Genomic DNA, 24,414 nt, shown 5'->3' on the forward strand with positions numbered 1-24,414 from the left:
AATGTCCGTGACAACAAAAAAAAAAAAAAAAAATAAATAAATAATTCATAACTTTTAAAATAGAAATAAAAACATTCTACTTGACATAAATGTTATCACATCTACATTATACTGAACTTATGCATAAACATAGAATTTTATTAGGATCACTATTTGCAGAGAAAATTGAATTTTAAAATATTTTCTTGAAATGCATATCCTTGGTAATGTTCGTGATGCCATATTTTTTGGTGTAGCTCTTCCTGAGTTTCTGAGGTTAGCATTTACGATGGAACTTCGAGGGGAAGAATGGGAGCCTTCTTGAATGGGTTAAAGGATTTTCTTACACTTTGCACTCCAAATAGTTAACCCTTTATGATACTTTAAGGCCTCAAAAAGTAATGCCTGTGACAAAAAAAAAATGCTGTTTTGCCTTTTGCAGGCACTTTTAGCCAATGATTGATTTGTGCCTGAAATTTAAGTTGGCTACCTCTTGAAACTAGATCAGGAAAGCTGGATCCTTTCCGTTATCCTGTAATCTTAACTTCACACTTCATTATTGCAGGCCCTCACAGATAACCTGCATTGATTTTTCACAAGTAAAATTCTTAAGAAAAATGGAGTAATATTAAAAAACTTACAGAATTGTGTTCTAGTAAATATTCGGCAGCCTTCTCCTCAGCAACACCACCAATTTCTCCGATGAGAATGATACCCTTGGTCTCAGGGTCATGCAGGAAGACTTCTAAGCAGTCGATGAAATCTGTGCCGTTGAAAGGATCTCCTCCGATTCCCACGCACAAAGTTTGACCAAGTCCAACCTAGGAGAGAGACAAAGTATGATTAGTACCCAACATGGAACTAATGACACGGTATAAATCGAAAATTATTTTCATTCGATACAAAAAGACAGGTTGTTTTGTGAATACATCGTCGTAAGAAATCGCCTTTTGCCGCTAAGAAATGAAACTAGCGACCAAGCCTTGGCCAGTGAGAAAACCGTTGTTAAACTCCGTTTTCGGGATTTTTTGGCGTATACCTGACTCAAAGCAATTCGAAAGGGCAATTTTTCATTTTGGCCCCTTAGAAAAAAAGTTGCGGGCCAGATGAGTGCTAAGACTTTGTGCCAAATTTTAGTTGCTTTGCGAATGCAGTTTTAATGAAGCTGTAATTTAGATCTTGTGCAATTGCTCATCATTATTACATAACTTAAATGGGTGAAAATAATTGCAAGAAACATCAAAATCAAATTATGTCAAATTGACCACCGAGAATGGATCTATCCTATTGGACCAAAACAGGTTTTAACTAGACTCGTGTTTCTTCCCAAATGAGTCCACATACTTAGGTGAGAACTTTTCAAATGAAAAACCAAATTATTTAGCACGCCAAAATAAGTTATACGCCACAGTTTCGAAGCGCTCCTTCAAACTAAATTTCCTTGAGAGCTCCGAATGGGAACTGAAATCTCGACCTTTAAACCACTTTTGGGGAGTCTCTAAAATTTTGGCTTAAACCCAACTGACTCCTAAACAAGATCTATGTTTTCTCTTCAAAATATTATTTAAGTACCTAGCAAGCAAGTCACAGGAACCAGTTTGGAAATCAACTTCAGTTTGCATGTTCTTTTATGGGAGTATAAACGGCGAAGTTGCACTATTTTGACAACACCACATGGACATGTGCTTTCTCTGAAATTGGCCAACCACAAGGAGTGATGTTTGAGTTCTAATTAGTGATAAACTTAGCTTACCTGTGTGGTTTGGTGGACAGCCTCATAGGTCAGAGTTCCTGATCTTGATACAACACCAACAACTCCTCTTTGGTGAATGTGACCCGGCATGATCCCAATTTTGCACTGAAATTTCGGAAATTATTTTAATGCTTAAACATTTAGTTATACAGGAAGAATTCGACTATACAAAAATTAAACTAAGCAATCATAGACAAGTACTTTCTTACCAACAGATACAAGTGAAAATAAATAAAACAAAATAATCTAGTGATAAATTACATTACAAAGTACTGAGTGGGGAGCTAAATCAACTTTGATTTCTCTCTTTACAGGGTTTCCAAAATTCCTTCATTTTTCGATTCTCAGACATCCCCTAACTTTCGTACAAAATTTCCTTTTGCGAACAGATTTGTTTCATTTCCATTACGCTGACTTCAGTCAAACGCTTCTTGTTAATTTTCCTGACTTATCTTATTGATTCCCTGACTTTTCCAGGTAATACCTGATTCCCTGTCTTTCCAGGTTTTCCAGACTGCTGGAAACCCTGCTTGAATTACTTTGAGATTATTCACACCATTCAATTTTGTTTGATTCACCAAGCTCAAAGTAACATAAAATGCAATAATTACTTTTACTTGCATTTATTTTTCAGCGCTTAAAATTAAAGATGATGATGAGTGCAAACGCACCTGGTCTGGGGCAATGATTCCAGGACAGTTGGGGCCAATCAATCGAGATTTGTTTTGTTCGACAAGCCGCCGTTTCACTTTGACCATATCTTGTTGAGGAATACCTTCGGTGATGCAAACAATCAGAGGCATTTCAGCATCCAAGGCTTCAAAAATAGCTTTTGCAGCACCAGGTGGAGGAACGTAGATCACAGTGGCTTCAGCTCCGGTTGCATCTTTGGCCTAAAAATAATAACACCGAAATATAAATGACTTTTCAAACATTCTTTATATGAGAGAATTTTATCAAAAATTATTGAGACCCTTAGAAAAAAGCACCCTTGTACCAATTATTATACTTTGAAAATAATTAGGTCCAAGACACATTGGCAGAGTAATTCCCAATAAAGCTAACAGTTATACTTACTTTAACTTTTAAATGAAAAACTATTTAACAGCAATTCTTAAAAACTTCTGTGATTTTTCTTTGCTGTGCAAAAAAAAATCTGTGAAACTCCGAGGAGTAATGTTGATTTGTTCTCTATCAAAAAAATATAAAGAGTGCAGAGATTTTCCAACATCATTAATGAGATACCTAGTTTGAAAGTTTCACTGTCATCATCTAGAGGTTTGCCATTTGGACAGACCAACAGATATCAATATTTTTTGATAATTTATAAGTACGTATCAGGATTTTATCACTGATGCACCTGACACCTACAAGCCTCAAAAAATTACCACCAATGCTAACATACTTGGATACCTATGGTGAAACTGGAAAAAAAACAAGGGGAAGTAAAAATAAAAAAACACACATCTCAATCTGCGATGATGCAGATTTTAAGCCACGTTATATTTTTTAACAAGAACATTGATGATCAGCAAACATCATTCCTTGGAATTTATTTATGAAATTTTCCTCCAGTCCTCTAAAGCCTCTAAAGTCTATTCATATATTCTCATTCCTCATGTACAATTGACCTGTTCATCAAAGTCAGAAGAGACAAAAAAATAATTAAAGCCACATGTCGCAGCTGGCAATACCTACTTACTTTTTGCTGCTAGAGCCAAAAATGGCCTCAGTTTTTTTTCATCATCCATTACTTTTCTTCTCCCAAAAGAATGCATTGATTAAATGCACCTATTTTTGGCACCTAAAAAAGGCATCAGATGTCCAGGGATTTTTAAAATAATTTTTTTTCAGTGGTAGGGCGTGAATGATGGATTACCGATATTCGCCCATTTGAAGATGTGGCAAAGAATCGATTATTAAGGTGTTTGTTGTAAACGCACTATCTTGTTTGTTGTAAACGCACTATCTATCGATCCTTCCCCATAGGTTTAAATGGCAGATCAATCAATTTATCGCAAAGCACGCCATGCCACTGTGTTGCATACCTATTAATCGGTAAAAAAATCAATAAGTACCTCTTTGACGGAGTTGAAAACTGGCAAATCGAGATGAGTTTTGCCTCCTTTGCCGGGCGAGACACCTCCAACCATGTTCGTTCCATATTCGATGGCTTGCTTGCTGTGGAACGTACCTTGCTTTCCAGTGAAACCTTGGCAGATTACTTTTGTTTTGCTGGTCAGTTTAAGGTTGGGTCTAGTTTGAGAGTACACATTGCTACTAGCTCTTGCATTATTTAAAGAAACTGCAACACACAAAATTAATTTCATTGAAAAAGACTGCCTCCATGTTTATCCTTTCTTCGCTTGAAAAGTCACATATATTTGATTTTAAATATACATTGTGCATCTTGTATTAGACGCATGACTTCGCAGGAAAATTAAATTTTATTGACACATTCTGTAGAATTTGTCCTTCAGAAATGTTTTAAAACCAAAGTATGTTTACATTATATTTCTACAGACTTTCTTCTTGGAGGTTGCCCATTGAGTTCTGAGATAGAAAGGTACAATTTAACATCGACACTGGATGATCATACAGTATAAATACATAAAATACTAAGCTACGCTGATTCAAGGCTGATAAGGGTTTTAATTTTGTCCCATAATACAGGAGCTAGCTCTAGCCTTTTACAACATTTTTCCATCCAACACGCTTGACTGAATTAACCTCCGGTTTTCTCGTAGGTAAAGGGCAGCTTCACATTTATTTGAAGTAAGAAAAATTTACTCTATTACAATCCGTTTGGAGAAATCCATACAGTACAGCTACTGTTGGTGTAGGTAAAAACTTCCAATCAAAGTGATTGAGAAATTTTGTAGTTTTATTCAAAACAGAAGCTTGATCAGCTAGGAAAGGTTCAAAGTTCAACTTCATAACAGTTGAGCAACAGAATGGAGGAAGATAAGATATAAACAGCTTGTGTAAACAGAGATGTAGTTGACTATGCAGGTGATAAAAAACAACTACTTTGTCGGAGGAAAAGGAGATATGATGTGCACCGAAGGGTGATCAAATAGACTGGTCAGATGCCTGGTAATGACCATGAGAAGTGAAAGACACACTGGGCCTGGGAGAAATAAGTCCAAAGCAAACCAGGACATATGGTGAAAGATAGACCGTGGCCCAGGTGATTCACTGAAATTCAAAGCCTGTCAATGTCCTAGAGCGGCTAGTTATTTGAAGTTTATCAGGTGTGGTAAAAATAAAAAAGTATCAACTAGCCTAAGGTCAAACATCAAGGATCGCAGCCAACTATCCTAAGGCAACTACATTTCGAGGAGTCAGGGAAAATTACATTTGTACGAAGATGTAAAATTTTCGGGGAATTACTCAGGCTCTTGAAGTTATGGAGCCGACAGGCGAAGGAAAAAAAATGTGTGAAGTGTGATTTCCGCTTGGGATAGGTAAGTAAGGTTAGTCACGAAGGGTAAATAAATCATAACCAGCCCCAAAACTGATAAGCCCTCAGAAGGGGCAGCAGCCACGAAAATCAAGGGGGCATCGAGGCAAATAACGGAGAGGTTTGTTGACGAGTTGGAGAACGTCAAATTACATGACTTGACATTAAATAAAGGGGTGACGGGACAATTACTCACCCACAAATCGTGCGAAAACTCTGGAGGAGGCTGCCATTGTAACAGAACGAGTATTCGACTAAAACAGGAGACGTGAAGGTGAAAATTCCTCAGCACGGAGGGAGGGATAAAACTGCCGGCGGGGAAGTAAAATAATTCGACTAATGATCTAAAGAAATTCCACGATTTGCCGTCGCAACATTGAAACAAGGGTCGAAGGTTTCAACTCGCGAGCGAAAAGAACGAAAAAATTTCCACCAAAATAAATATAGGTTATTTTCAGTGGTACCACAATCCTCACAAGGCGCCAACTTGATCGATTTGCCCGCCTAGTTATGAAAAAAGCTTATCAATATTGTGATAGGTGATAAGGTAAATTATTACACTTTGTCGAGGAGCCGTGGTTTAAGGCAATGAGGATTTAGCATTTTTTTGCACTCTCATTAAAGTTTTAGAGAAAAGTAAAAAATTAAATGGCTCATAAAAAAGGATTATTCCGATACGAATGTGAAGAATTTATAACATTGACGACGCCTTGAAAGGCGGCAAAAATATACTGATTGTAGGATAAGTTGCATGCATGCGATTTGAAGGCACTATGAATTTCACGATGATTTTAATTATTTTATTCTAATTGATTTAAATTGGTGCATTACTTGCTATAATTGCAATGATGAGTATTTACTTAGGCTCGAGAAAAATAAGAACTACTGACGGTGTAAATGTACCTGAACTTTGTTTTATTTATTTCTTCTTCCTATTCAGAACTAAAACTATGATTGCACTACATGTAGAAATTACGAACCACTTTATCTAGCCCATACATGAAAGCACCTGTCCGTGCAGGGATATTAATGGCACATAATAAGCTGTTTCCAAAAAAAAACCAGGCTGCTAAAGGTGGTTAAATTTTTCAGTGTGTCAACTTTTGCAAGGAAGGAACAGGAGCGTGCTACTTCCTTTACAGAATTTTTAGTACAGATAAATCAATTTATGTGACCAGATCTGTAAAAAGGGACCTTATCTTCCAGGAAAAAATATTCCCTGACTTTTTGCAAATGCAAAGAGGAAGAGCGCTTGGTAATCAGGGTCGGATTTATCTACTTGCCGCCCATGAGCCGCCTGTATTTTGCCGCCCCCCTTTTCATTCGTTTTGAGACATCAATAAAAACCATCAAGTGAACATGCCGGAGGGAGAGGGGAGGGTTGCATAAGACGCGTTGAATCGTAATGACACATTTTTTGCGAAAGCCCTGTCAACACTACTAGCAAAAGTTCACGGAACTTTGCGCGAAAGTTAAGTCTCGTAAACATATCGCTGTGTGGACAACGCCTCCCATTTATGAGAAATGAACGAAAAAATTATAAAAGAACAAACATAAATGTAGTTTAATAATCTTAACCTCTGCCGTCGCACCGCACTGTGTTTAGCGCAATGCGTGAAGTATTCCTACAGTCTTGTAGGCGCTATGCGTCTCACGCCGACCGCTGTGGACCGAACTGTGTTTGACGCAATGCGTGAAGTATTCATGCAGTTTTGTAGGCGCTAATATGTTTCACGTGCCGACCGCCGCGTCGAGGGCTTCTCCTTTTCATGTGAAGTTTTCTTCATCATTGCTCTCTGCGGTGCGGCGCGCCGTTTCAGGCCAAATTGCGTGTTTGGTTTCTCTCTTAACTCGACTAATTGAAGGTCCTGTCTCTTGTATCATCGAAAGACGACAAAATTAGAAATTACCATACCTTTACTCTCAGGAAATCAGAGACTTTGTGGCCTTTTCTAGTTCGTAATTTTTTTTCTGAATCCGATTTTTTTTATACCTATATCTGAAAAAATTTCAAAATTTGCCGCCGTGGGCCGCGGCCCATGTGGCCACCCCCTAAATCCAGCCCTGCTGGTAATATTGGCGCAAGTTTGAATCTAAAATCTCAAAAATTGAAGAGGATGGTCCTGAGGTTCCTCTAGACTAAAATTCTTAGATTGAAGAAAAGCGCGGTTTAAGTGTTTACAAACAGTTCGGTAAAAATTTCTCCTAGGAGATAGGGTCCTTTTCCACGGATTCGGTAACATAATTATCTTCTAGGGAGAATTAGTGTTACCGCACGTTCCTTTCTGAGTGCGTCCGCATATACCCCCACCCCCCCCCCCCCAAAAAAAGACTTCTCTTTGACGTGACCATATGGTGATCAAATTTTAAGAAACTATGACTTGTTGAAATATGGCAGTGTGTCTACTAGAATACACACTCAGTAATGTGAAGTCCTTTAATTCAAAAACCTCAATAATACTAAGAGAAATTTTGTTCATTAGAAGAAGTCTCCATATTTGGAGACAAACCAATGTATATGTTGCCCCTCTTAAATTTCAAATTCTTGAACCCCGATCATCGCGTAAATTAGCTCTGTACAGCCACATAATTCGAAATTTTGCAACAGTATAGCAATTTTGAAATTATATAGTATTGCATTGCAGTCATCGCATGCTCTGTAATTTGACTGGCAGAATCGGATGCTCTATAATAATTAAAACAAATATCGATGGCTTGGTTTTGATTCAAATTGGTGAGATCAGGAAACGAATACGAGAAAACGTATTTAATTGAGGAGTAAAAAATAACTATCACCAGTTATAAAGTTACACTATGTTTATTCATATTAGGTACATTCATAGCATTTGACACATCAGAGGGAAAAGAAACAAAATATGATTGGACAAAGAATCTTCATTTGTCTTCTTGAAAAAGTGAGGTCTCTAAAAATAGTCATCAAAAGTTAGCACAACCATTCTTAAAACCCATCTTCCTCTCAGTAAACAACTTAACTTAACCATCAGTGCTTTCCTGCTTGCACTATGGGGTTCATTTATAGATAAGATCAATGTGTAATTTACTAATTAGGAGTTAATAAAAATTAAAACATTGGAGAAAAAATGAAAGTCACACAAAACCGATCACATTGTTGCTAAATAGTATTGAAAAATCAACACTTTTCCCCCCATTCAAAGCCATGAAAAATATCCACATTGAATTGTAAAATCTGGCAACCTTGACTGACCATCTCAGGTGGCTCTAGACAGATTTTTCATACCAACGATTAGCCACAGGACATTCAAAATCGTAAATGTAGAAATCAATTTACATTGGCTTTGAAAATGAAACACATTTCAATGCAACATTAAAAATCAGTCAGGAGACTGTAATAATTGGATACAACATATGTTTACACTCGAAATGCATGGCCCTGTGTGTTGACATTGCTTGTAAGTTGGGGCTGATTGAGGTGAAAAGAGTAAAATAAATGTAAAGTGTTGCTAACACGATCTTAAAATCTGCACCTGACGGGCAACGGCTATTGGGCACTGAAGTGTAAAAAGTAACTAAAATTTTAATATTGCATTCTTGTTATCACAGACTAATGAGGCAACATTTCTGAAAGAAAAAAAAAACTTGAACATTGGACAGTAGTTTTGAAAAAAATTACAAATGTAAAAGAAAATAGGAAATAAAAAAAAAAGTTCAATTCCCACATCTTTCGCAAGAAGATTGTTTTTTTTCCTTCTTTGTTACTTCTTACAAAAAGAACTTTACAAATCTAATGGGTTTATTTAAATGCATGTTAGAAATTCAAAGCTTTTTTTTAAAAAAAAAATAACTGCGATACTGCTCAATTAATGTAAAAAAAGAGGGGGAAAGAATAACAATGTAGGAAATTTTAGGTACCTACTTATTGAAACTGAGCCTCCAGCAGTCTACAGTTTTTACGAACATCAGAGCATACTTAAGGCAAGGTCTATGTTCAAGACCATGATTACTAGGCCTTGAAATTTATTGATAAAATATTTTGCACCCTCTGTTGCAAGTCCCAGCCGGAGGAAGAAGAAAAAAATGTCCGGTATTTCTACTCGGAGGGATAGGGGTTAAAGTAGACAAGTAGAAAATCAGACTGTTGACTTAGCACAAAACCTGGCAAAATAAATTTTGATGGAAAATGAGACAGAATATCAATCATAAGAAATCTGTCGTGATTGAATTATAGCTCTAAGGGTATTGATTGATTGACAATACTTTAACATTCCTTAACTTAAATGCAATCATACCCTATTTGTATCCAAAAGTTTTTAATACCAAAAAGATAAATGCCAGAATATCATCAAAACATTACTAACCACAGAACTACAAAAAATGGTTGTACAGTGCTTGATTCAAGGACTAAGTTGGGGGTTAAGACTTAAATTTTGCAAATTTGATCTTTTTTGGGCCATTCGACATTGACGTTAATGTTTTTTCTATTTTTTGAAAATTGTTTAAAGTCTTCTTTCAATTGAGATCACCCCTCTAACTGCATACCATCAGCTTAAGCTAACTCGCTGTAGTAAACTGTACTCTACACAAGAATGGCTCTTTGTTACGTACCACTCACTGAAAGAATTCAGCACCTTTTTTTTGCGTTTAAAGAATTTTCAGTACTATCCTACACGATGAACAAGTTTCAGAGCTTGTAACACTCAAAATACTGTTCAAAAGGATGCGTACATAATTTTTAGAGGGTTCTAAAATTAGACTAATCGACCAAGGTGACAGCTCTGATGGAAATCCTTTCATATGATGTAAACACAATTGAAAATATATACACCTTAAATATATAAGTTTATACGATAAATGATATTATATACAATGTCCCCAAAAACATTCAAGACAGTTGATAATAGTGGGTAACGAAAGGCTTCAACATTCTGGGCTACTTGCATTCATATTGAATGCTGTAACAACCTTACTGATACTGCTACAAGGTTTCTATGAAAGACTAATTATATTTTTCAAATTTCGAAGAATAGGCATTACTTGAGAGGCAGTTTTGCTTCAGTCTGAGTAGACTTCATGGAGGGGAAAAATGAACTGCAAACGACCATTCAAATGCTTGAAAATATTTTACAGATACATGTACTAAAGAATCTTGTCTTCTGTAAAGAATTCGCATCTTGTCTAGTGGTCCATTGTCCCTCATTTAAAACTACGAGAATGAAAAATACAAAGAAGCAACAAACTCAATGTTCACCATTGCAGCTCACTATTTACAAAGATCACAGCTGATCTGAAATTTTTCATACCTTGAAAATTTGTTACATTTATAATTCAATTCAATAATAAAATGAATCTCTTCATAGCAATGAAAATACATCAAAATTTTTTTTACCACTCAACTATTCAATATCCCATGAATCCTAGCATTCTTCAATGAAAAAAATGAGGAAAATGGATACAATTGAAAAAAATTAAAGCTCTTACATTTACTAAAAAATTATTTATAGTCAAAAGTTGCTGCATGACATAAAAGGCACATGCTAAAGGCAGCGGTTGATACAAAGTTCCAACGGAAAAGGGTATGTTTTTTTACTTTTAAAATAGATATAAAACTACTCTGAATTTTTTAACCCCTGAATGGTTCAATGCATGTTGGAAGGCCAAAGACTGGTAACTACAGGGTTTATAAAAAACGCTACATAATTATTCTAAATTAACAAATGGACGGATATTCTTTCGTTAAGGACGTTTAGAAATTTCATTTTTGCTTTTAAATTTGATTTTACTTGATGCTAAATCAAATTCACTTTTCACGCTTTTACGAAAAAGAAAATTACTTCCAGAAATTAAAAGAGAAGGCCGTTAAAAAACATTGAGTCTCATTTTTCGATTGATTAAAAAAGGAGAAATACCGACTGTAAAAAATATTCGGTCAAAGAAAAACCGTTCTTGGCTTACATTTTGATCCCAAAATTCACGGACGACTTGCTTAAAGCAATTTTTTTCTATTTGAACAAATCTGATTTAAAATGAACCGGAGATTTTTAAACATTGTAATTGAGAAGCGCATTTTTCTCAATTAGGCACCGATATGTTATGTACCTAAATGGTAATTTATACATTAAAAGCTGGCCTTACAAATTTTTGAAACATAATTTGAAAAATAAAAGACAGGTTATGCAATGCAACCCTCATAACATGAAAGCATGAAATTTCATGCTATCATGAGTTTATAATTTTGATTTCTGTTTCGAACTTGATGTGCCCAAACTTGGCATCGCACTAAAGCACTGTAGATTGGCAGACAGGTTGAAAAACTTAAAAAATTATAAAACAATGATTACAAATAAAGAGATGAGAATGATGATGGCTTGTATGGTACAGATATGAACTATGATACCTACGAAAACTAAAAAACGAAAGTCGAACCTACAGGTGGATCAATGGATCATCACACAAGTCCTGGAAACAAAAGTAGTGTAAAACCTTGGAAAGTGAAGACCTGATAATGGTGATAACAGAAAAAAAATTTGAATGCTGGCTGAATAATATTCACCTGGATTTTTTTTTTTATTCCTCCAAGGATCATAAAGTACAGTGAAATCTAGTCATAACAAAACCTGCTTATTGGGATTTTCCTTAGAGGCCTGCTTGAAAAATTCCTCTGTCCTGTTAGATTGGTGATGTCACATTAAAACTTTTCCTTTTTATCAAATTGGATCCAAACGATCACAATACCTAATATAACCTTTTTAAATGTTATATATCACTTTATTGTGATGTAACATAAATTTATAGCGTTCAGGGTGCAGAAAATTCTTGAGCAAGAAAATCGGGCATTGGGCAGGGGTATCCATGCACTTGCAAGGAAATTTTCTTATGAAAAGGATGATTCTTGAAGTTTTTTGTTTCGTCATCCCTCTTTCTAGTTTTTCTAGTTTAAGCAAAAAATGAGAAGGTAATAGAAAAGCGCACTGATCTCTGAAATTTTTGGCTTGACGCATTCTCTTAACATGTTTAGGGAAAAGAGGGAATTCTTCATGAGTTAGGAAAGTTTCAGGCTGAAATTTTGACTGATTTTCGCCCCTGAGAACTTTCAGCGACCCTGATAGCGTACATGGCCAGGTTACACTACTTTGGACGATTCGGTGAGACAGTGGCGACTCATAAAAGTTGGTAACACTGATCTTCGTCCAAATAAATGCATGTAAATAAATCGATCGATCGTTTCGATTTTAACCAGATTCAGCCTAACTGCATTTCACGTTGCATAACTTTTGCTTATGTTTCATTTTTTTAACAGGAAAAAAACACAACATAACGCCTTGAAACTTCGCCCGGGATTTCCTTAAATTTTGAAAAAACACTTGCAAAATTTCAAGTAAGAAAGTTTAGTTTTCCGGTGGACAAAAAAGGAACGCGAGAAGAAATTCGGTAATGTGCAATATACTTCCGTGCCAAGAAACGCCGTATGAACCATTGGGCGTTGTCTAATTTCGTTTGATGAAACACGAATTTTCTGGGAAACGGTTGAATATTTTCCTTCCAATTTTTCAGATAATTCGTTTCGTATTTGAATCTAAAATATCTGAAAATTTTGACGAGAAATATTGAAATCTTTTCCCAAAAATAAACGCATTTTACCGGAAAAAATTTGGCAAGGTCCAAAAGCTCATAAGGTGTTTCACCTCAGCACGGCAGTGGAGTTGAGCAGATCTTGGTTAAATTAATCAATTATTTGGACATCGTTCTGCAATTAGGAGCTAAAATTTCTGGCTCAGTTTAGAAACAACGAATATAAAATTGGTTTACACAGGATACGATTGAAGTTCAATTCAATTTCGTTGGAAACGAAATTGTTTCTTCAATTTAGAAACAACGTATGTAACATTAATTTGCCTGTACACGTGATAGAATCAATGAGAACGAAAACACACCAACTCGGTAACTCAAAAATGCTCAATTTTCATTAAAGAGAGTCAGTTTTCATAAAGGTCATTGATGTTAACGTATTTGTTCCAACTTGGACCTTTAAAGTGTCCTCAAACACTTATATTTTGGCACCACAAATCTTTTTCTCTTACTAACTTCTTCAACTACTGTGCAGTTTTGCGTTATTTTCATTTTTTCGAGTTGGTGGGTTGTCGTTCTCTTTGATTCAATTGGTTTTACAGATGAGCCAGAATTTCTAGTTCCCAATTGCAAAATGTAGTCCTTTTACTGAATACGGAGGAAAATCAGGGTTGCCAGCTGGTCAGAGTAACCATCGCGATGGGAGGGTTTAACAATACGACGTGGGAAACTTTCTACGAGCTAAATCATATGGCTAACAAATGAAATGATACAGATATCGGAACACAGAGCGTTACAGCTTCTGGATGATCTCGTGCTTTTTCTTGATATCTAAGCTGTCCTTCTTCGGGTCGTACTTCTCTCGGGCCGCCAGCTTGGCGCGCAGCTCCTTCGCGGACATGTTCAGGTTGAGAGTTGTCGATTCCACGCTGTTCGTCGTCGTCTCGCTCGAATTTTGATTCCCCGATATCTGTAACAGAGAGGAAATTCGGTTAGGAAATAAGAGCAGGACACGAAGGCCTTGTCTCCACGGGACGTTTTCATAAGATTTGTTCCAAGTTCGAATCGCAGGAATGAAACTTCTGGGATTTTTCCCAGTTACCGTCTCCACGGGATGGGGCTCATACAGTCCTGCGACTAGTTTGCGCGGGAAGATAAATTAGTTAAAGTCGAGTATTGAACCGGGATTAAAATAATAATTGCACTCAATTGACAATTAGACACATTTTTTAACAAAACAAACATTAACAATGTAGTAATGAATAAAATATCGCACAGTTCGTTTTCACTTCTTCTCTCAGTGGATCCTAGGGGTACAAGTACCATACTCTTGATACTGGGAAAAATATTGATTAACTCAATATTTTTCCCAACTTCGTAAGTGGGATTTTTCCCTGGGACAAATCTCGTGAAACGGCTCGTGAAGAGTTGGAGACAAGGCCGAAGGTTGAAAAATTAGCAGGGCTCATGAATCACACTGATATCACACTAACATTTGAGTAATATCACACTAACATCTGGGTGATATCACACTGACATTGGGGTGATATCACACTAATATCTGGGTGATACCACACTGAAAAAATAAAGTTTCGAGCTATATAGACATACCGTCCGTTCCGGGCTGAGAGACCGAAAGTTCCGGGTGTAGCTGTAGCACCCGGAGCAGTCAAAGCTACGGCTTCAGCATCCGGAACTTTTGGCCTCTGAGCCCAGAACGGACGGTATGTCTATATACTGCCGTGCTAGGGAAAAATGTGTGATCAATCACAATTAGCTTGAATCATTACATTTTCTGTGTCAAGTATTAGTAGTAATTAGAAGTAGGTATCGCCCTTGTTGTCAACGAATGACAACATCTACGCGATGCTTCATGAACGACGATTTCTACGTTAGTAATACTGCCGTGCTACGGAAAAACCTCGTATGAGCATTCGAATGCTGCCAAATTTCATCTTGGAAAATATTCATTTTTGAGGAGAGCTGTGAATATTTCCCTGGAAATTTTCAGACATTTTGCATCAAATTACAAAAAAAATTCTCTGAAAACTGGGGAAAAAATATACGCAAAAATTCCCAAAAATCAGTGATTGGTCTAAGGAAATTTGGCAACGTCTAATTCTAAAGACTCATACAGCGTTCTTCCTTAGCACGCACTGGAAAAAAAAACACATTGCGGATCTAGAGTCCAGACTCTTGAAAACATTGACAATAAAAATGACTCTTGATTCAATTAGATTTAAGCTTTAATCAAAAGGAAATCCGCTCAAATTAAGAGGCTTGGTTCTTGATTTAAGCTTAAATCTGATTGAATCAAGAGCATTTTTTCTTGTCGATGTTTTTAAGAGTCTGGACTCTAGATCCAATGTGTTTTTTTTTCCAGCGCGGCAGAGTAAGCTCAAAGCTTTACGTTTGGACGAAGTTCATTATTACTCGGTTGATCGGTACTCGGTACGATTTGACCGTGGAGACACAATTCTGTGACGCGCGCGCAGGTCGCATAATTCGCGAAAATATATCCTGATTTTGAAACGGGAGAGGAAAACGGTTGGGCTTCGCACATGAGTGCGAACAAATCACCGCTGATAAATGCGTTTATCACCCGGGCTTCAATAGGCGGGATTGTCAATTTTTATCACTCGTCGAACGGCACGGCTGAGAATGAGATGGGAAAAATTCCGTGCGCGGAAGTGAAGTTGTCAATTGCCAACCGACATACTGCCCTGCCACGAGAGACCACAGTATGTGAAGAAAAGTGTGCGAAGAAAATCTGACACTCGTAAGTTCTAGTAGAGCTACAGGGTTTCTACTAAAACAGGCTGGCCAAAAATTGAATCAGTGAGTTCGAAAACACACCAACTCGGAAAAAAAAATTGCTCAGGAAACACCTAAAACTGCGCAGCGGGCGAAGAAGTAAGTTTCAGAAAAACCTTTTTGGTGCCAAAGAACAAGTACTTAGAGACTTTGTAAAGCACCAAGTTGAAATCGATACACCATTTTTGATGACAGAGAATTAAGCGTTTAAAAATTTCCAAGTTGGTATGTTTTCGTTCTCACCGACTTTCAGATGCTGATTTTTCATAGTCTGCCCTGAAAAATTTATATTTTTTGACCTGAATAACGCTTGAATATTTATATATCTTCTTTGTACAAGGTATACTAAACCGAAAAAAGAAAACAGTAAAATCGGATGGTCACCCGTTTCCCTTGAAATGGCCAAAAATTGGCATTTCCAATGAAATAATTCGATTCTTCCCTTTTCCCGTCGCTGTTTCGAGCACTTCCGATTGCAATTTCAAGATTTCCTTTTGCGTGCAGATGCTTCTATCCATAAGTGTTACTAAACCGTAAAAAAGTGAAAATCGAAAAAAACCCCGAGTTGGTGTGTTTTCGAACTCACTAATTCAATTGCTAACCGACATACTGCCCTGCCACGAGAGACCACAATATGTCAAGAAAAGTGTGCAAAGAAAATCTGACACTCGTCAGTTCTAGCAGCATTACAGGGTGTCTACTAAAACAGGCTGGCCAACAATTATTACTTTTACAGTTGTTTTTCAGCCCATTCCCGAGAAATTCAGTACCAAGGTGAAGAAATGGTGGTGGGTCCTCACCGTTTCGCGAGGAAAATAAAGCCAAGAAATTCCAAAGAAAAATTTCAATTATAGTCAAACATTCTTTTTTGGATCTAATGACTATAAGTACAAGGCTGATTCAGACATTTGGCGCCATTTTTTAGTGATTTTTTTCCCATCGAAATTCAACACTGTTTCAGTGCCTCCATTTGATGAAATTCGAGAAATGTCAAAAATTTTAATTTTTCTCTTTAAATGCGACAAAAATGACGTAGACACCAAAATTTCATTGGTGGCTTGAAGCTTAACTGACTGCAAAATCGCAATCTTGCCGGCAAATAGAAATCAACGCGCAGACGATTGCGTACTTTCCAGGCTTTATTAAAAAACACGCATTGTATGAATGAAAAAATTCCGGACCTTATTGCAAAATTTCTGCACTTTCCAGTGCTTCCGGACCGTCCTTAAAGAATCTGCACTATTTCCGGACTTTCTGGAAATTCCGGACTGGTGGACACCCTGAGAATATCTCTATGGCCTACGTAAAACAGAAAACGCGCTTTAAATATTAAGGACTGGAGGTTGATCCCACTTTCTCTTATGGGACACCCATAAAGGCGAGAGGGATATCTCATCTCATGTGGTGTGAGATGGTGGAGCGCGAATCCTCGAGAATGGTTGGATCGAGGTCATTTCATTTGACCCTTCTTTCTTCCAGGATCAATTTTTGGAGCTTCGAAGATGCCGCGACATTTCATTTGTCAGGGGTGTCAACAGAAAACAGAATGATCTAGCTACAACTCATTACTCTTGAATCTTCATAGAACTCTTTCTAACTTTCGTATTGACTCAGTACGAACTTGGCAATCACAGAAATCAATATTTCTAGGACACAACTGTGTAAAACTGGAAAACAACGTATGAACACCCTGGTAAAAATTGGCGATAAGAGCTGCGTTTCAAAATACCATAGGAATTCTTGTAGCCGGCTAAAGAAGGCTACAGAAAATCATATAGCTGGCTGTAGAATGCGGAGAAAATCATGCGGCCGGGCTATACGAAGCGATAAAAAAGTATGCAGCCGGGCTACAGTTCCTATCGCCGGGCTTTACACTTTATCGCCTAGCTGTTGCTTTTTCTCCATCGATTATAATGCGCTATAAGAAATTGTGTAGAAATTCGTGCGCTTTGGAAATCATTAAGTTTGATACGGAACCACCTTAATAGTTACGAAATACAAATTATATTTTCCTTTGATACATATATTTTTTCATCAATTAGATTGAGAACAATCCATACAGGATGTGCAAACATTTCAAAATCATGAGTTGAATAACGCTGACTCCGCCAGATTAAATATTAGAGCCTAACACAAAGCGGAGCGGCGACGCACTGGCGCCTACAAACCCAACAGGGATACTTCACGCATTGCGTAACGCGTGAGGTATCCCAGTTAGGTTTGTAGGCGCCAATGCGTCTTTCGCGCTGGCTGCCCGCCTGCCGCGCCGCAGCGTGCCACGGCGCGGCGGCGCGGCGCTTGAAGCAACTATTTCACACCAGAGGTATTGCAAAGTATCATACGAAACTGAAGGCGCTCTAATATATTAGGAATGGCAGGCATCCATCAAAAGTACGGAGCTTTCCTCGCAAAATAAATCAAGATACTACGGCCCAAAAAGAGAGCAGTGGTCCAAAAACTCACTAAGTCCTAGCATCCGTAATTAGTGACGTTTAGCATACACTTTATCGCCTGGCTGTGAGATGCTTAATCGCCATCGGCTATAAAAGGCTATAAGAAATTATGTAGCCGGCTATAGAAGCTATTGGAAATCTTACAGCCGGCTGTAGGTCTATGGTATTTTGGAACACAGATTCTACTGCCGATTTTTACCAGGGTATTCGAGAGTTGTCGAATTTCCTTCAATAAAATGTTTATTTGAGAGGTGTTACGAATGCTTTTTGCTGAAATTTTCAGATGATTTAGATGTGATCACGAATAAAATTCTCTATAAATTTGAAGAAAAAAATTCACAAATTTCCCTGTAAATCCATATTTTATCGAAGGAAATTTGGCAATGTCTGAAGGCTCGACGACAATAATTCGTCACCTTCAGGCCAACGTATCACAAGCGCCATTCGACGTTTCAAAATTTCCGCCGCCATTTAATTTTTTCACAGGAAATTGTTCAACGAAGCTGTCCGAAAATTTCACTGAATTTTCTTAGTGCCACGGATAAAATTCAGTGAACTTTTCAAACAGATCCAACCAACAATTTATCTGTAAAAAAATGAAGAGGCGGCGGAAAACTTTAAACGTCGCATGGCGCTTGTGATACTTTGAGCGGAGGGTGACGAATTGCAGGGAGGGCTTGTAGACACTAGACATCCTGATATACCTAACGTCAGTATCTGAAGCACTCTATTTTAATCCTGTGATCATGCACCTCTTGAAAATTATCTCGCATGTTGCCAAATTGTCATCGGTCTGTGAAAACCCATCTTTCGCGGTCTTCGCATACTGAAACAATCACGTTCCCTATTTTATTGCTTTCCATGTCACCTTTTGGATCGATGCATCGGTAATTGATAGGGTAGGCCCAATAATGCATTGGATCTTAATGGAAATAACGGAAAAATTCCACAGTTTTTTTTTATGGAGTAGCGGCACTGACGAGCCGGATCCTTGACATTTTTTTGACCGCACCCTCTGTTTTTATGACCGACAATCGCGCGAAGACTCAGATCGCGGAATGCATTGGATTGTCTGTGTTGATATCGTCTGCTCCGCCCCCCTCATCAATCTTGCCGGTGTTTCCCTGCATAACGATGGAAGAGAAGTAAGGACGAATGTACAGAATTCGAAGGGAACGGAGGGTTGGATAATAGAAACTGCGTATTGTTTAATCTATGCCGCGTGGAAACTAGGATAATCTACAATAGAAAATGAATTAGTCTATGTTGAAACCCGACACAGGATGCAATTCTTTTTGGATTTCAAAATTAACGGACTTGTTCCAGGCTTTCCAGAGACTGAGAACTTAAAATTTCTTGTATATATATGAAGTCGCTCCTACAATGCACTCTGGCGTTCTGCGACGCCCAAACGCCACATATGCCTGTCCTCCCAGAGGTTATCGGGCAAATGACACACTTAAAATTTCTTGACTTTTCAATTTTTATTTTTTTTTTATAATAATTATAATTTTTTTTTCACGAAGATTTTTAAGCGCAACGCCTTTTCAAACTGAACGATGTATGTTTCTGGTCGAAGGAAAAATTCCAAGGTTCTGTGGGAAAGTTTTCTAACTATTCAGGGTTGGTACAAATTCCCTGACATTTGGTCCAGATTTTCCTTGATTTTTCAACCCTGCAACACATACTTACATATAATAAAAAATGAGTTTCTTGCAGTTAATATTCTCCTCAGCGAGGATTTCTGCCGACGGCGTAGAGATTACGCACAACGTCTAAAAACTCTGAAATGTTTTTGTAAACAAAAATCACCTGTGAACCTATCGTGTCCAAAGTTAAAAATAAAATTATTTCTCAACTTTGACCCGATACTTGAATTCTGTGTGAAGTTATGGTTTCAATACTGAAGATGCAGCCACATGCTAAAAAATGGACATCGAGTTGAATAAGAGGGCGAGCAGCTATATATTGGTAAAAAGTCTCTATTCTACCTTTAAAAGCTTACAAGGAATATCAGAGTGTTTTTTCAGTGGTGCATTATGTAACGATATTCGAGCATATAAATAAACCGAGGAACTACTGATTCTCCTTGCCTGTCTCTCATGTTTTAACTCCGATGCATTTTTTCTCATCGTTCGAAGGAATCTCAACTTTAAGGCATTTTTGAAAAACGAGGAGGAGCAAATAGAGCCAGTATTACATAATTTACAGAGGGTATATGAGACGGAAGGTTTTAGACAGTAACAGAAATGAGGATGCGTATGGAAACATGAATGAGGCGTTCGGACAGATCTTATGAATTCGTCGCCTTTCGGCCAAAGTATCACGAGCGCCATGCGACGTTTCAAAACTTCCGCCATTTTATTTTTCAGGGTGTCTAGTATTTTCTTTGATACATCCTGATATTTTCCTGATTTTTCCTGATATTGTATAAAAAATTCCTGAATTTTTCATTTTGAAAATTCATGATATTTTCTTGATTTTTCTCGACTCCTGGCACGGTAGGCGAAAAGCAATAAGACCTTCTCCGCTGATGAGATTCGCGTAAGAAAAATTCCTGATAAAACGTCCGATTTTCCTGATATTTTCCTGATTTTTTCCTGATCGGCCAAAATTCCTGATAATTTCCGGTTTTTCCTGATGCTAGACACCCTGTTTTTTTACAGAGAAATTGTTGGTTGAATCTGTTTGAAAATTTCTGGCTGAATTTTATCGGCAGCACAAAGAAAATTCCGTACAATTTTCGGACGCAGTTTCGTTGAAAAATGTCTCCGTAAAATAATAAAATAGCGGCGGAAATTTTGAAACGTCGCGTGGCACTTGTGATACTTCGGCCGGCAGGTGACGAGTTGTTCCTAATCCATAGGCTTAAGCCATCAGAACAAGATTCTAAGACTAGGGCAACTGGCTCATAGAGAGATATCAAAATTAAAGTTACAGAATCAGGCAGCTGACTAAATCTGTCTATGTATGGACAGTCTTTGACTAGTATTGGACGTATTTATGCTAAAAGGAGCTGTGTGCATAGGGATTGCGTGTAACATAGTTCCTTTCAGCATAAATACGTCCAATTCAGACTGACATCAACGAAAACGAGACGAAATCCACACCATCTAGATTTCGGCACGTCACATCCGAGTAAATCACTCTTCCAGAAGCTATCTTCACGACTTCTAAAAGTTGTCATTATTAAAACAAATCTAAGCGGGTCGTAGGGCACCAGACCAATTGGACGTATTTCTATCAAACAGAACTTTGTGCAATATAACGTGAGTCCTGTTATGCATATATTCTTATGGGTCTCAAGGCTCATGTCTTAGTGCACATAGTTCCGTTTGGCAGAAATACGTCCAATTATGCATGATTGGGTTGGTGTCAACGGACAGAACAAAACAGAAGGAAGTCCATCCTACTTGCTCCACAACATAAACCCCGCGGACTCGTAAGAACACTTCATCATCAGAGACCACGTCGAAATATCCACGCACTCGTCTAGCTTAGAGCTAGACGTCGGAATGTAAATGTAAATGTCTCCGTCGGACTTAATGAATGCGAGAACCGCATACGTCCAATATCTGATGGACCCTGAAAAACGTTTTCCTCATAGAGCTCAGGGTTTACGAAACAGTGGACAAGACGGATTTTAACATGGAGTGATTTGAATTAATGACTCGGTCATCTCCGCGGAGAGGGTGTTACGACACAAGGCGAGTATTTTTCTCATCTTTCCTCTTCTGCCGCGCTGAGGAAAAACGGCGTATGAACCTTCAGGGGTTGCCAAATTTCTCATGATAAAACACAGATTTAATGGGAAACTTGTACATCGACGGTGTGACTCGGCAATCACATAACTCGGTTTGCGACGTCGCAGACTTCCTATCATACTTTATTTTTTAAACGGAAAACTACTCAACGGCAATTCTTTAAAAATGCCGTGATTTTTCTCCTCTGTGCGAAGAAAATTCTGCAAAAACTTCAAGGAATGATGTCAATTTGTTCTCTTTTAAAAAAATAACATAGAGGCGGGGATTTTCAGACGCCGCAAACGAGTTAGGTGATTGCCGACTTACATCGTCGACATATTTTCCTTCCAACTCTTCAGATAATTTCGTTCATAATTCAATCTGAAATATTTGAAAATTTTCACGATAAATATGCCTAGTTTTCTTTCGAAATAAATGTTTCAACACGGGAAATTTGGCAACATTCGAATGTTCATAAGGTGTTTTTCCTGAGTGCGGCGGTCTTCTCGGCTGGTCTAGGCGATGAGTTAACATCGTCCGCCTCGTCATCAGGTAAACGAAAACAAGGATGCTTGCGACGCGAGTCCAACCGATCACAAATCAAAGCAACTCTGCAACTGCATCTGTAAAAACAATCCACGCAACTACCGCGGATTGCAGTATGAAAATCTAGCGATGTTGTCATGTTGCAGATTCAGACTCGGTAATTCTATTCATATCCGCACCGAAAAAAAATTAATAGACGTACCGTCCGTTCCGGGCTCAGAGGCTGAAAGTTCCGGGTGCTGGAGCCGCAGTTTTGACTGTTCCAGGTGCTGCGCCCGGAAATTTTCGTACACTGGAAAAAAAACACATTGGATCTAGACTCCAGACTCTTAAAAACATCGACAAGAGAAAGTACTCTTGATTCAATCGGATTTTAGCTTAAATCAAGAACCAAGCCTCTTAATTTGAGCGGATTTCCTTTTGATCTAACCAAAACTCTGTTTGAATCAAGAGTATTTTTTTTTTGTCAATGTTTTCAAGATTCTGGACTCTAGATCCAAAGTGTTTTTTTTCCAGTGTATCTGAGCCCGGAATGTCTATATAGCCGGTAAGCAAGTAAGGCTTCCCTGGTAAAAATTGGCGATAAGAGCTGCGTTTCAAAATACCATGGGAATTCTTATAGCCGGCTAAGGAAGGCTACAGAAAATCATATAGCTGGCTGTACAATGCGGAGAAAATCATACGGCCGGGCTATTCGAAGCGATAAAAAAGTATGCAGCCGGGTTATAGTTCCTATCGCCGGGCTTTACACTTTATCGCCTGGCTGTTGCTTTTTCGCCATCGATTATAAAAGGCTATAAGAAATTGTGTAGAAATTCGTGTGCTTTGGAAATCATTAAGTTTGATACGGAACCACCTGAATATTTACAAAACAGAAATTATATTTTCCTTCGATACATATTTTTTTTCATCAATTAGATTGAGAACAATCCATACAGGATGTGCAAACATTTCAAAATCATGAGTTGAATAACGCTGACTCCGCCAGATTAAATATTAGAGCCCAACACAAAGCGGAGCGGCGACGCACTGGCACCTGCAAACCTGGCGCTGGCTGCTCGCCTGCCGCGCCGCAGCGTGTCACGGCGCTTGAAGCAACTATTTCACACCAGAGGTATTGCACAGTATCATACGAAACTGAAGGAGCTCTAATATATTAGGAATGGCAGGCATCCATCAAAAGTACGGAGCTTTCCTTGCAAAATAAGTCAAGATACTACGGCCCAAAAAGAGAGCAGGAGTCCAAAAATTCACAAAGTCCTAGCATCCGTAATTAGTAACGTTTAGCATACACTTTATCGCCAGGCTGTTGATTAATCGCCATCGGCTATAAAAGGCTATAAGAAATTGTGTAGCCGGCTATAGAAAGTATTGGAAATATTACAGCCGGCTGTAGATCTTTGATATTTTGGAACACAGATTTTACTGCCGATTTTTACCAGGGTTCCATAGCCGGAGTGTTTTTTTCAGTGCGATTGAGATTTATTCTCGAGCTGAAAGACAGGCACATTTTGTCGGGTCCATCACTTAAGAACGTAACTCCATTCCAAGGTTGCAAAATTGACTTAAACAATTCAATTTTTTACAAAAATGTACCCGTAAATTTTTTTTAGAAATGTGCTTGATTATTGTATGTGATCGGAAGAAAAATCGGTAGGATTTTTAGTCATAAATGCCAAAGATTCTCTTGGGAAAAATACAATTTGCGAAGGAAAAATTTGACAATATTGAAAGATCAGTTGTTTCATGGGGAAAATGACGGTACAAGACACACAAAAAACCAGCGACGTAATTTTCGACGAATGCCCGGAGCGAGAATCCGAGCCGAGAGATATTTTCTCACGTGAGTAAGAGTTGCGTCCGAAATCCTGAATCATACTCCAGAAAACCCACTTCCTTTTCCCGGATCGGCTCACAAATTATGACATCATGGTATTTTTCGGCGCTTTGAAATAAAATAACATCATCGCGGAAAAAAGAAGAATAAGAATGAAACCATTGTTCAGGCGCCGGTGAAGCGCACTGCGTGCTACTGATAACACACTGCGGTCGTTGCGTTGTGCGTAGCTCTAGCTCAGAGACAAGAGACCCTCCACTAGTATCTTGGCCATGGTGGAA

At 38.0% G+C, this 24,414-nt stretch overlaps 1 protein-coding gene across 2 annotated transcripts in view; it reads right to left on the reverse strand.

The window, feature by feature from the left end:
- The window catches only part of Scsalpha1 (Succinyl-coenzyme A synthetase alpha subunit 1), a 43,905-nt gene that overhangs the window by 4,349 nt on the left and 15,142 nt on the right, over positions 1 to 24,414 (reverse strand). Inside the window, exons 1-5 of one of the 2 annotated variants that reach the window (XM_019062532.2) lie at positions 5,392 to 5,599; positions 3,811 to 4,037; positions 2,404 to 2,625; positions 1,733 to 1,837; positions 621 to 800 (exon numbers count right to left, since the gene is read on the reverse strand). The exons of the other annotated variant lie outside the window; for it this stretch is intronic. Coding sequence (XP_018918077.1) covers positions 621 to 800; positions 1,733 to 1,837; positions 2,404 to 2,625; positions 3,811 to 4,037; positions 5,392 to 5,428 — 771 coding nt within the window. The 5' untranslated portion in view covers positions 5,429 to 5,599. Of the gene's footprint in view, positions 1 to 620; positions 801 to 1,732; positions 1,838 to 2,403; positions 2,626 to 3,810; positions 4,038 to 5,391; positions 5,600 to 24,414 lie in introns of those variants that run through there. 2 annotated transcript variants of the gene reach the window in all.

Source organism: Bemisia tabaci, chromosome 10, assembly GCF_918797505.1.
Source record: "Bemisia tabaci chromosome 10, PGI_BMITA_v3".
Lineage (NCBI taxonomy): Eukaryota > Metazoa > Arthropoda > Insecta > Hemiptera > Aleyrodidae > Bemisia > Bemisia tabaci.